This window comes from Globicephala melas, chromosome 15 (genome assembly GCF_963455315.2).
Source record: "Globicephala melas chromosome 15, mGloMel1.2, whole genome shotgun sequence".
NCBI lineage: Eukaryota > Metazoa > Chordata > Mammalia > Artiodactyla > Delphinidae > Globicephala > Globicephala melas.
The window spans coordinates 49,560,993-49,574,371 of NC_083328.1; the positions used below are offsets into that span (position 1 = coordinate 49,560,993).

The following is a 13,379-nucleotide window of genomic DNA, read 5'->3' on the forward strand; positions in this document are numbered from 1 at the left end:
CAAAACCTTAGTGATTGACAACAAGCCTTAAGATTTATGTGACCCTGGGAAAGCTCTGTCCCTGGGAGATTTAAAAATGCAGGTGAAAAGTGAGTCTCTGGAAGTTTCACTCGGGCTCATGTTACCCCAGCCTCCCGGGAGTCATCTTGGAGGCATGCACATAGAAATTCCTCTCTCACATTTGGAGAGGTTTGGCATCTCTTTCAGTGAATCAGCTGAAGCGCAACAGTCACGCTGAACCACTGAAGCCCTGTGTTTGTGGAGCACCTAGAAAAAAAGCATGTGTTTCTCACCCTCCTTCTCCTCCCTCCAGGATTTGGTTAACGGTTATCGCTGTATCTGTCCACCTGGCTATGCAGGCGATCACTGTGAGACAGACATCGATGAGTGTGCCAGCAACCCCTGTCTCAACGGGGGTCACTGTCAGAACGAAATCAACAGATTCCAGTGTCTCTGTCCCACTGGTTTCTCTGGAAACCTCTGTCAGGTGAGCCGGGCTGGAGCGCCCGATGGCCCAGTTTTCACAGGCAGTCTCCTCACCCTCACCTTCCCATTCCCAACACTGTCTGGAGCCTCCTGTTGACTAGGGATCTCTGCTAGACACGCGCCGTGGAAGGAGGGTGATGAGTGATTTTCTTCCCGTTGTCCGGCAGCCTGTCGATTTCTCTTTGTCCGTTTCATCCCAGACCCAGCACTCTCTCATTCTGCCCTGTTGTCTCAAATGCGTACCTGGACAGTCGCTAGGACACAACTGTAAATCATGCTGGGTGTTCTCCTAACAGAAGCAGACGGAAGGGTCAAATTCCAGTGGCCGCTGCCCCAGAGGAGTCATAATGACGGCTTTGTTTTACTTTGTGTCCCCCCTCCCCTGCCCCTGGCCCTCGCAGCTGGACATCGATTATTGCGAGCCCAACCCCTGCCAGAACGGTGCCCAGTGCTACAACCGCGCCAGCGACTATTTCTGCAAGTGTCCCGAGGACTATGAAGGCAAGAACTGCTCCCACCTTAAAGACCACTGCCGCACCACCCCCTGTGAAGGTACCTCCCTCCCCGCCAGGGTTCTGGCTTGTCTTCAAGGCTGCTGTCCTCTGCCCGTTCGTCACTGCCCCGTGACACTCGGAGGGAAGCCAGAACACGTGGAAACAACCTATTCAGGCCCACCAGTTCGGGGGGACCATACCTGCAAGTAGCCCAGGGCAGAGAAGGGAATTCATTTAGCATCCCCGTTCTGGGGGACGCTGATGTGCAAGGCCGAGGTGGATTCCTCAGGGCACCTCTGCCAGTAGAACTTTCGGCCACGGTGATATCTGCACCGTCAGGTACAGTAGCCTTGGGACACGTGTGGCCCGGAACGTTTACTGTGTGACCAGGGCAACTAAAAGCCCTGATTTACTTACTTTTCATTCACTTAAATTTAAATGGCCGCCTGTGGCTGCTGTGTGAGCTGGCTCAGGCTTCCAGGTTCCTGCAGCCGTAAGTGCCCTTACATCGAGGGAAAGGCTGTTCCTCCTCCTTAGCCAGCTTCCAGCAAATTTGGTAGATGTATCAGTAGAGGGAGGATGAACAGGGCCCGCAGACACGTGGGCTCCTGGCTCCATAGGGAGAAAACGCCTAAAAAAAAAAAAAAAAAAACTCTGCCTGGGGTCTCGGCTTTGCCTGTCACAGCGTGACACGGCATATTGCCAGTCTTGGCCACCGAGGTGCTGGCTTCTTACCCTCATTAGCCTGGCTAAGGTGCCTGGCTCCAGGAGAGCAGGCGTGGCGTGGGTCCTGGGCTCAGGAACACCGGGTCTTCGGGTCCCTGGCGGGGATCTGACCCCAAGTCTGTCTCGCAGTGATTGACAGCTGCACGGTAGCCATGGCCTCCAATGACACGCCTGAAGGGGTGCGCTATATTTCCTCCAATGTCTGCGGTCCCCACGGGAAGTGCAAGAGTCAGTCGGGAGGCAAATTCACCTGTGACTGTAACAAAGGCTTCACTGGAACGTACTGCCATGAAAGTAAGACCCCGCATCCTCGGGGAATGGGCCGAGGTCCCCCAAACCCTGCCCCGGCCCAGCTGGGGGGCATCTGGAATCATTTCAGGAGAGATCAGTCCAGGTTTACCACCTACAATCTAAGACTGAGGTCATGTTTAACTTACGAGATCACTGACGCCTCTTAAGTCTTCAGCACGTTTATTTTAGAATGTTCTGGAACCTTACTAGATCGGGTGGTCCGCTTTGCCTAGGAGTTTCCTCTCCACTCTCTCCAAGTAGCTTAGTGTGAAGACATTAAATAAAAGGGACGGGGTGCTCTCTGGAGGCCCCTGCTTGATAAAACTGCCCGCCGGATTCAGAAACAGTCCTGACGGAGTTAAATGTTGAGGTGCCCAGTGTATTTTCTCAGGAGAGGCAGGGAAGCCCGCAGAACAGTGCTTGGCGGTGGCATTACTTTCCTTCGTTTGCTTACCTGTGTTTCTGTTTGCTTTCCTTTCACAGATATTAATGACTGTGAGAGCAACCCCTGTAAAAATGGTGGTACCTGCATCGATGGTGTCAACTCCTACAAGTGTATCTGCAGTGGTGGCTGGGAGGGCGCCTACTGTGAGACCAGTGAGTTCAGGGGTCCTCTGGGGACAGACAGCTCTGGGGGGTGTGGGCAGGACAGAATCCACATGGGAAGCCTTTCTTCTTCGTGGAAATATCTGGGAGTTGGACCCCGACAGTTCCTGCCCTGGGACGGCATGGCCTGTGTCCTATTTGCATGTGTTGATGCTGACGCCAGCCAGCGGGAAGGAACTTCTGCGGAGGAGCTTATAGAATTAGACCCTGTAATTAGGATGATAGATATCCGCACTTGCAGGAAAAGTGATCATCTTGCTGTTTGGGTTGTCCTTTCTGCCCATCTTGACTTTAACTTCCATGGCCTGTCGGGGGCTCCTTTATTCCTGGGAAAGGGTGACCGTGTTTAAGTCCCCGGGTGTCTGCTGGTTTTGAAGTGGGCGTGGAAAGCAGGGGCTGGGGGCGGAGAGATGCAGTCCTTAGGCGTCGCGGGGCGTGGATGGGCTTGGGAGCGTCTTCAGCCGGCTGTCTCCTCTGATTGCAGATATTAACGACTGCAGCCAGAACCCCTGCCACAACGGGGGCTCGTGTCGCGACCTGGTCAACGACTTTTACTGCGACTGTAAAAACGGGTGGAAAGGCAAGACCTGCCACTCACGTAAGTGGTGGCCGGCTGGGATCCTGCCCTGTCTTCCGTGAGCAGGGCCGGCCAGGGGCTCACGCCGGGATCTTCTCCTCCAGGTGACAGCCAGTGTGATGAGGCTACGTGCAACAATGGTGGCACCTGCTATGACGAGGGGGACGCTTTCAAGTGCATGTGTCCCGGAGGCTGGGAAGGAACGACCTGTAACATAGGTACCTTTCCGCCCTCCCTGGGCCTCACAGGGGCTGTGGGCCTGTGAGCCTATGACTGTTTCCTGGGACCTGGTTTCTGCCCCTCCAGACTGTCACTGGATCCTCAGGGAGGGTGGCCTTGTCTGCTCTTGTCTCATAGCCCGAAACAGTAGCTGCCTGCCTAACCCCTGCCACAATGGGGGCACCTGTGTGGTCAACGGCGAGTCCTTCACGTGTGTCTGCAAAGAAGGCTGGGAGGGGCCCATCTGTACACAGAGTGAGTGTTTCCCCTCCCCCCGCTTGCCACCTTGAACTCTCTGAGGGCTGCAGGAGTCCATCCTGACACCCCCAGGGACTGGCAATGGAAACCAGAAGCAGAGCTGTTTGATGTCTGCTTCTGCATCACCTGGGTCTGTTCTAATGACTTGATGGGATGCAGCCCTGACCTGGGCATGAGAAAGTCGCCGAGGAGATAAGTGGAGACAGATGGCGTCGTGGTTCCCAGCTCCGGTCTGACCAGCAGCCTGTCTCCATCCATTCTCACACCCCCTGCCCACCCCACCCAGGGCCTCTTCCTGTGTACATGTGTCCCACGGTGAATGGGACCAAGTGTGGTGTGGGCCTGGTTCCAATTGAGCAGAGGTCTTAAGCTCCTTCTGCCGGTGTTAACGACAGCTTTATCATCTGGGTATTGTGGAAATCACTGGTGTTTTGACTTAGGGCTAAGAAGGCCTCGCCGTTAAGTTGTCTTTTTTTACTTTGCAGATACCAATGACTGCAGTCCTCATCCCTGGTAAGCATGGCCACCTTTTAAGCCGGCGCTTTATTGTTGGCTGTGACACGTGTGGGCGTCTCCTGGGGATCTTGTTTAAAGTGCAGGTTCGGATGCAGGAGGTCTGGGAGCTGCTGCACATTCCTCCTCTCTGACAGGCTCCCAGGCAATGCCGATCCTGCTGGTCCGCGGACCACACTTTAGTCAGGTTGTGTTCTCATTTAGAGCAGTGATTCTCAACCTTGGCTGCACGCGAGAATTACCCGGGGAGCATTTATAAGTTCCAGTCCCTGGGCTGCAACCGAGACCTGTGATGTTAGACTCTCTGGGGGTGGGACCCAGGCATCAGTGTTTTTAAAGCTCCCAGGCAGTGGTGCGTGTGAGCAGGGGTGAGAGCCGCTGATCGTAACTGGCACGGCTACCTTTGAACTGGCAGGGGAAGTGGTGGACTGGTGGTGACCGAGGGGTCTTTGCTTTCATAGTTACAACAGTGGCACATGCGTGGATGGAGAGAACTGGTACCGCTGTGAGTGCGCCCCCGGCTTCGCTGGGCCCGACTGCAGGATAAGTAAGGACCACCTCCGACTGGGTCTTCCCACTCCAAACCCTCAGCCTGAGAGTTTTCATCTTTAAAATAATTATGGCCATGGTTCTAAGTAGCCTTGACAAGTAATCTGCCTCCAGCTGGGATTAAGACGGCTCTGGCCGGCCCCTCCCTGGGGGACACAGCCCTCCTTGCTCTAGGGGAGAGAGCGTCAGCCACAGAATTTGGTGATTAATCTACTCTGAGGTCCTAAGGAAAGAGTGTGCCTGTCCCCGTGACTAACATGAAATTATGGGCAAGCGGACGTTGCCACATCCATGCTGGTAGGGGACAGAGCTAAGGCCACAGAAGGGACTGGGGCTGCGGTTTCCAGGGCTTGATCAGGCCCCGGTGAAATGATTAAACAAAATGGAGGCAGGCAATGCAGTTTTTCAGGAAGTTCACAGTTTATTCTTTATTTTGAGCCTTTTCCCTACTTTTTTTTTTTACATGCCCTTTCTTTTGCCAAGAAAGGTGATAGATTTAGTTGTACTACTTTTGTGTCCTTGTCCCTAAAGTATTTAAAGTTTTACTGGTCCTTGAGGTCCCCAGGTCTGGGACTTCAAGAACTACTAGATGGGGGAACTGTGTATCTGTTTCATGTTTCTGAATCGGGCGTCAGCAAATTATGGCCTGGGGGCCAAAATAAAGTTTTATTGACACACAGCCACACCCTTGTTGATGTACTGTCTAGGGCTGCTTTCATGCTGCAACAGAGTTGAGCAGTCATGACATGACGGAGACTACATGGCCTGCAAAGCCTAAAATAGTTACTAGCTGACCCTTTTCAAGATCTTTGCCGGCCCTTGTTCTAAATCGTACTATCAGAGGAAAAGGAACCTCAGTTAAAAATTGCTGCTTCCCCATATGATTCTCAGCTGTTAGAAATCCGGCTAGTGGTGGTCCTTGCGGGGCAGTGACTGGAGACTCTGGGAGTACTGATGATCTGTTTCTTTATTTGGGTGCTGGTCATGTGATGAAAATGCGTTAAGGTTATACTTAGAAAGCTTATCTGTACGTTTTGTCAGTAAAAACTTAGAAAAACGTTGCTGCCTCCCACTGGGGCCTAAGCTCGAACTCCATTTTTCCTAGACATCAACGAATGCCAGTCTTCACCTTGTGCCTTCGGGGCAACGTGTGTGGATGAGATCAATGGGTACCGGTGTGTCTGCCCCCCAGGGCACAGTGGTGCTAAATGCCAGGAAGGTAAGTGGGCCGGGCCCAGCTGCCCGTGTGTCCTGCGGGCTGAGCGGGCACTGCAGTCACTGTTTTGACTGTTCGTGAGTGGAACTACGCTCAGAGAACACGGAGGGGGGACATCCACTTGGGACCACAGGGAAGGGGAAACCTGAGGGGGGGCGGTCCCGTGAAAACAGCGTAGCTGTTGGTTTTAGCCAGCTGTTGCCACAACTATGCTGTGTGACAACCATCCCCGATCTCCGTGTGTACGACAAGTATTGGTGTTGCTCGTGGGCACAAAGGCACAAGCAGAGCGATGGATGCCTCGGCTTGGGTGCCCAGGTCTGTGTGCCACCCCATCCTCCTTGGACCAGCACTGTATCCAGGGCATGTCCTTTCCCTGGCAAACAGTAGGCTCTCAAGGGGCCAAGCTCACCCGGGAGAGACTCTGCTCACATCGCATCCCAACGCACTGCACTGACCAAAGCCGGTCACGTGGCCGGGTGCAAAGGCCACCGGGGAGGGAGGGATGCTTGCCCATAGTGGGAGCAACTGTGTTGTTATGGGGCAAGGGGCAACAGGTGTAATCACTTCCCGACAGGCAGGGAGTGAAGAATCAGGAGAACTGTCTCCAGAAAAGGCAACTCCTCCCACTCACGAGTCTCCACCTCAGTTTCAGGGAGATCTTGCATCACCGTGGGGAGCGTGATACCTGATGGGGCCAAGTGGGACGATGACTGCAACACCTGCCAGTGCCTGGACGGGAGGATTGCCTGCTCGAAGGTAGGCGTGGCCCCAGCCACCGGCGTTCTGGTTCTGGAACTGCCAACGAGCGTCTCCTGAGCTCTACTCTGTCTCTGCAGGTGTGGTGTGGCCCCCGCCCTTGCTCGCTGCACAAAGGGCACAGCGAGTGCCCCAGCGGGCAGAGCTGCATCCCCATCCTGGACGCCCAGTGCTTCGTGCGCCCCTGCACTGGTGTGGGTGAGTGCCGGTCCTCCAGCCTCCAGCCCGTGAAGACCAAGTGTGCCTCCGACCCCTACTACCAGGACAACTGTGCCAACATCACGTTCACCTTCAACAAGGAGATGATGTCGCCGGTACGGAACACCTTGCTGGCTTTGGAGAGGTGGGGTGTGTCTGCTTGCCCTAAAGCAGGGGTGTCACGAGCTCGGATCTCCTCCTCCTTAGCCTAGATTCTTGTCTTACACCAGAGCTCAGCTTCTGAATATAGCTTCACTTTCAAGCAAACAGCAGCCTTTTTTCCTTCCGCTCTTTTACGTGTGTGTGGATTTAAAAATCTCGTTCTAGGGTCTCACCACAGAGCATATTTGCAGCCAGTTGCGGAATTTGAATATTTTGAAGAATGTTTCTGCTGAATATTCAATCTACATAGCTTGCGAGCCTTCCCCTTCTGCAAACAATGAAATACACGTGGCCATTGTGAGTATGAGACCCATGCACGCTTAGTTGTTCGATTGCCAAGTAGCTCAGAAACTTCACTTAGCCAGTGTCCAGATGAGCAGATACATTGAAGGAGAGCTTGACATACACGTGTGGTCAAATAATTTTGAATGAAGGTGACTGTGGAGTGTCCCTGACCCTCTGGTCTGATGAGTCTTCCTTTTCCAGTCTGCTGAAGACATCCGGGATGATGGAAACCCAATCAAGGAAATCACCGACAAAATTATAGATCTTGTTAGTAAACGTGAAGGGAACAGCTCACTGATCGCCGCCGTTGCGGAAGTGAGAGTTCAGAGGCGTCCTCTGAAGAACAGAACAGGTAGGTGGATGGGGGCAGTGGTCCCTTTCTGTGAGGACTGTCACGTCCATCTCATCGATAAGACCAATACAGGGCTTCCCTGGTGGCGCAGTGGTTGAGAGTCCGCCTGCCGTTGCAGGGGACGCGGATTCGTGCCCCAGTCCGGGAGGGTCCCACGTGCCGCGGAGCGGCTGCGCCCGTGAGAAATGGCCACTGGGCCTGTGCGTCGGAGCCTGTTGCTCCGCAACGGGAGAGGCCACAACAGTGAGAGGCCCGTGTACCGCAAAAAAAAAAATAAAATAAGACCAATACAACCGGCGTCCAGTAAAACCTCCAGGGTGGGGAGTTACTTGACGGTTCCCTACTCAAGGACCCCCCACTTTTAACTGAGAAAACAGAGGCCATCTGACGTGACCAAGGTCACATGGCAAAGGGCAGAGGCGTCCCTGACTTGTTCCCCTGCCTGCAAGCTGTGCTCCAGCAGGCGGGCGCCCTTCCAGGCACACATTGTCTCTGGGTCCTGGGAAGAGCATGGCTGTGCCTTGAGCGTGTGTCTGTGCGGAGCCTGTCCTGTGCTCCGGTATCGGGGGACAGCCCGTCCTAAGCACTGAGACACGGGTTTGATAGATGGCTCGATGGCCCCGCAGGATGTCCAGAGTCCCCCGTGGATGCCCCGAGCATCACCGTTCTAGTGAAGCGACTTGCCGGGCGCAGGACCACTGGGGGCATTTGAGCCGTCCATGCCGGGAACCTCTTGCTGATGCTTCCGAAAACCGGCTCCTCTAATGAGCTGCCTAAGTAGCCAGCCTCCCCGTGACCGGCCCAGATGCTGCTCCGCGCCGAGGCGGGAGCCTCTACGGGCTGCTGCTCGGCCTAGTCTCTTCAGGGATGCTGGGAGGTGACGATGTGTGGTTGGGAAAGGGACTCGTCCCCATGCGCCCTTCTTAGGGACCAAGGACGGGAGCCGTGGGCGCGGGACTCACGGGGGTGCCCCTGCCTTGCAGATTTCCTGGTGCCCCTGCTGAGCTCGGTCCTGACCGTGGCCTGGGTCTGCTGCCTGGTGACCGCCTTCTACTGGTGCGTGCGCAAGCGGCGGAAGCCCGGCAGCCACGCGCGCTCGGCCTCTGAGGAGAGCACCACCAACAACGTGCGGGAGCAGCTGAACCAGATCAAGAACCCCATCGAGAAGCACGGGGCCAACACAGTCCCCATCAAGGACTACGAGAACAAGAACTCCAAAATGTCCAAAATAAGGACACACAACTCGGAGGTGGAAGAGGACGACATGGACAAGCACCAGCAGAAAGCCCGCTTCGCCAAGCAGGCCACGTACACGCTGGTCGACAGAGAGGAGAAGCCCCCCCACGGCACGCCGGCCAAACACCCGAACTGGACAAACAAACAGGACAACAGAGACCTGGAGAGCGCGCAGAGCCTGAACCGCATGGAGTACATCGTATAGCAGACGGCGGGCGGAGTCTGAGGGCGCCCGGGGTTCCTGAAGCTTCTCCAGCTGTCCTGTCGTGTTCCGGTCCCAGGCTGTCCTTGACGTAGAACCCCTGTGTTAATTTAAGTTCTGACAAGCTGGCTTACACTGGCAATGGTAGTTTCTGTGGTTGGCTGGGCAGCACTGCATCGCACAGCTATGCAAACACCAGGCCCCGGGGCCCCGCCCCTGTCGGATCAGGCTCCCAGGAGAACACCCGGCCCCCCGAGGTCTCCAGCCTCCACTTCTGCCAGATGTCCCGATGGTGATGCAGTCTTAGGATCATAGTTTTTATTTATATTTATTGACTCTTGAGTTGTTTTTGTATATTGGTTTTATGATGACGTCCAAGTAGTTCTGTATTTGAAAAGTGCCTTTGCAGCTCAGAACCACAGCAACTATCACAAATGAGTTTATTATTTATTTTTTTTATTGTATTTTGTTGTTGTTGTTGGGGGAGGGGGACTTTGATGTCAGCAGTTGCTGGTAAAATGAAGAATTTAAAGAGGAAAAATGTGTCAAAAGTAGAATTTTGTATAGTTCTGTAAATAATTCTTTTTTATTAATCACTGTGTATATTTGATTTATTAACTTAATAATCAAGAGCCTTAAGACATCATTCCTTTTTATTTATATGTACGTGTTTAGAATTGAAGGTTTTTGATAGCGTTGTAAGCGTATGGCTTTATTTTTTTGACCTTATTTTCTTATTACGTGTTGCCTATAAGCCAAAATTAAGGTGTTTGAAAATAGTTTATTTTAAGACAATAGGATGGCCTTCTGTGCCTGGAATACTGGTGGAGTTGTTTTTTTTTTTTTTTTTCGTACGACGTCAGATGTTTAAAACCCCGACTGAGGCAGTTTGAGAGTTAGTCTAGAACAAGTGTTTTTTTTTTTCGTTTTTTTTGTTTTGCTTTAGACTTGAAAGAGACAGGCAGGTGATCTGCTACCGAGCAGTTTAAGGGAACAAGCTGAGCTATGACTAAACGTAGCCAAAACGTGAGTGGTTGAAGATCATTAAAGATATCAAATTAATTGTGTGAAGTTGGAAGCACACCAATCTTATCTTGTAAATTCTGATTTCTTTTCATCATTCGTAATGTAAGACTGAACCACTTGTAGATTTGATTTTGTGTTGTTATCTACTGCATTTAGGGAGTATTCTCATAAGCTAGTTGAATACTTGAACCGTAAAATGTCCAGAAAGGTCACTGTTTAGATTTGCCAGAGTCCACTGCCTGCCTTAAGTGAGGAAATCAAAATGCTATGACGAAATTTAAGATCAAAAAGACTTATTAAAAACTGACTTCGTCGGTTCACCGTTAAGACCGTGAAGATCCTTTGTATTGCCCTCTTAGTGTTATACGAACATAAACATACATCTTTGATGTGTTGTTCCTGGCAATAAATTTTGAAAAGTCATATTTATTAAATTTTTTTGTACGAAAACACGGACCAGTGTGGCCTCTTCTGAGCTTATGTAGTTCTGCCTGGCTCTGCCTTGTGCCTTTGCCAGCGCCCTGGGTCTGTCCTGGTGACTGGGGTGTGAGAAGTAGGCTGTGCTTGACAGGGTCCCCCATCAAGAACGGAAAGCCTTTTCAGCCATAACATTCTCGAAACCCCGAGGGGCTGCTGTGAAGCTGGAGCTGTGAGCCCCGTCTTGGGGGCCTAGATGCCCTTGTTATTCGACAGCAAGTGTGAATACTGCTTGAATAAACACCACTGGATTAATGGCCTGCAGTGTGGACTGAATTGTTTTGAGCACTTGCGGGGGAACGCCCACCGCAGTAAAAGGGTTTTAAATAGCTTGGAATTGGTGCTGGGGGATTAGGAGGGAGACTGGATGCTTTCTCTTATTTTTCCCTGGCTGTTTGGATGAATGTGGATGTCCTGCCGTCACTGCAGACCACACCCTTGTGGCTTTCGTGCACCTTGTACCTCTGGGCTGGTCTCCGCAGGAGGTGGTGGTTACAAGCTTCTGGGGTGAGGGCCCTTCTGCCCCTCACCACCTTGCTCCTAGGGAGTGCGCGAGTGGCTGGCCTCCCGTGCAGAGCCGGGCTGCTCCTACCTGTAAAGGGCAGGTGAGCTGTGGTTGTTGCTCGTGGCTGCTGGGGCCAGAGGCCAACAAGCCTGCCCCACATGGCGGGGCGGGGTAGAGTGGGGGAAGCTTTGCCTCTGGCATCTCGGCACCGAGGGATGAACCACCAGTGACAGGCATGTGGACAGCTTCCAGCAGCTTTGAGGAGTTGCCAGGAGTTCCCTCCTCTGGTTAGGAAGCTATAGCTTACCCTCCTCGGAGCTGTGACACCCAGGCTGTCACCCCCCTCCAGTCTTCATAGTAGAACTCCAGCTGGAGTGACAAACTGAGCAGAGGAAAAGCTACGGGGATGTTTATCTTTCTTCATTCTTGGGAAGCTTCTCTTTCTACCAGGTTAGGAGGCGTGTCCCGATGGGCATCTTGGTTAAGAATGGATGGCGGGTTGAAGCGTCCCTGGTTCCTTGTGCACGAGTGGAGGCCATCAGGGGAATCAGTCCCCTGGTTCCTCGTGCACGAGTGGAGGCCATCAGGGGAATCAGTCCGGGACAGAGTTTTGGCTCGGGGAGGGAACGCGAAGGACCTGGACCGTGACGGGTCTGGGTTTCCACGATGTCTGCCTGTCCTGGAACGGGACCCCGTATCACTGCTCTGCGGGGCTCAGGTCAGAGGGAGGGAGCAGTGCTTTCCCGGTACAGACCCGACGAGCAGGACAGTCTGAGTTCAAATGCTACCTTGCCCCGGTGGTTTGTAAACTTGGATTCTGCAGGACCCAGAATTCCCTGGGTAGTTGCCAAAGGCTTGTGTGCCAAGAAAAGAGTTTAATGAGCCTCTTCAATTCTTTATTCCAGGAGGGAAGCGATCTTGTGATTGTTACTTTAAGGAGCCTTCTATGCAGGACACGCTGGGTAGTGGAAAGGATGAGATGGTCTCATCTGGACAGGGCTCAAAGCCACGACCTTGGTCGTTAAGGGAGGTGGTCCCCTTTCTCCAGGGCCTGGTTATCCTGGGGGCAGGAATGTGCAAAAGAAGGGACTTAGAACCTTCCCTATCCCCTGGGAATGTTCTGTGCCCTCTGTAAGCAGGCCCTGGAAAAGGAAGAATTTTCCGTCCAGAAACATGGCTAACTAGAACTCCAGCATTAGAACACATATATACCATGAAACTCCGGGAAAGCATCAGCTCACAGTTGGGTGCTTTAGGATGGGACACTGTCCTGGGATTCTAGACTTATGTAATGCAGAGTTAGAACAGAGGGGTATATCTTGACTAAAAGCCCAGTGAGACTGGGTGATGAGCAGAAGCAGAACTTGTAAGCTGGGGAGGGGGTTTCTCTTAAATACAGAGTCCCAGGCCTGGCCCATGATTCATAAGTGGAGCCTGGGAACCTGTATTTTCAACAAGCTGTCCCCTCCTCCCCCAATCCTCCCTGGTTTAGGTACAGCAAACTTTGAGAAGAGCTTCACTAAAGTACTAAAGTACAAGCGCTTCCATTAATTACAAGGTTTTTCCTCCTTGTTAAACTGAATTAAGTATTCTGGAAGCTGGTTTGTTGCTCAATTGCCACCTGACATCATTTTTAAGTAAATTAACGACACCTCCCCTTGAACAAGTTGTGGTGTAAGAGCTTCATTTTATTGGCTGATCTGAGGGGGTCAGTGAGTCAAAGTTAACTTATTTGGTAATATTTCTTAGGTAGCAAAGAGCCCAAGGAACCAGACTGTGGGTTTCCCACATTTCTGAACGGCATACACCTGTCGACCCCAAAGTGAGCAAGTGTGCGGCTAAAAACCAGTTAGTTACCTTTAAAGAAAAAAAAAAATGTCCCACCGGCCTGCAGAGGATTGCGACGTAGGCTGAGCAAAGTTCCAGCAAAGTTTCCGCTTCGACGGCGGCTTTCTTTCTTGCCTCTACTGGGAATGAGAAACAGGAGTTCAGAGGTTCCCGGGCTGGGAAGACACACAAGTACTGGGTTATGGGAAGTCTCCTCCTGCTAATGTGTATTTATACTTTGTAAACTCTGATTCATCTGAGCATTGAAACAGAAATCTGCTTCCTGAGGTTCTGTTTTTAAATAGATAGTTTGCAAAAACAACAATTATTTTTCTTAACATTTTTTTTTCCATCCCACAAGCAGCTAAACATGCCGGCTCGGGCTATGTCAGGCTCCAACTGTGCCAACAGACAG

The 13,379-nt window shown here is 52.3% G+C and overlaps 1 protein-coding gene across 1 annotated transcript in view; it reads left to right on the plus strand.

Moving 5' to 3' along the window:
* JAG1 (jagged canonical Notch ligand 1) overlaps nucleotides 1–9,979 on the plus strand; it is a 34,761-nt gene extending 24,782 nt beyond the window's left edge. Inside the window, exons 12-26 of the mRNA XM_030872565.2 lie at nucleotides 314–487; nucleotides 888–1,038; nucleotides 1,836–2,000; nucleotides 2,481–2,594; nucleotides 3,088–3,201; nucleotides 3,285–3,398; nucleotides 3,538–3,654; nucleotides 4,143–4,170; nucleotides 4,632–4,717; nucleotides 5,825–5,938; nucleotides 6,585–6,694; nucleotides 6,775–7,008; nucleotides 7,220–7,351; nucleotides 7,541–7,691; nucleotides 8,675–9,979. Of these exons, the coding sequence (XP_030728425.1) occupies nucleotides 314–487; nucleotides 888–1,038; nucleotides 1,836–2,000; nucleotides 2,481–2,594; nucleotides 3,088–3,201; nucleotides 3,285–3,398; nucleotides 3,538–3,654; nucleotides 4,143–4,170; nucleotides 4,632–4,717; nucleotides 5,825–5,938; nucleotides 6,585–6,694; nucleotides 6,775–7,008; nucleotides 7,220–7,351; nucleotides 7,541–7,691; nucleotides 8,675–9,132 (2,262 nt within the window). The 3' untranslated portion in view covers nucleotides 9,133–9,979. The remainder of the gene's footprint in view (nucleotides 1–313; nucleotides 488–887; nucleotides 1,039–1,835; nucleotides 2,001–2,480; nucleotides 2,595–3,087; nucleotides 3,202–3,284; nucleotides 3,399–3,537; nucleotides 3,655–4,142; nucleotides 4,171–4,631; nucleotides 4,718–5,824; nucleotides 5,939–6,584; nucleotides 6,695–6,774; nucleotides 7,009–7,219; nucleotides 7,352–7,540; nucleotides 7,692–8,674) is intronic.
* Nucleotides 9,980–13,379: the final 3,400 nt, after the last annotated feature.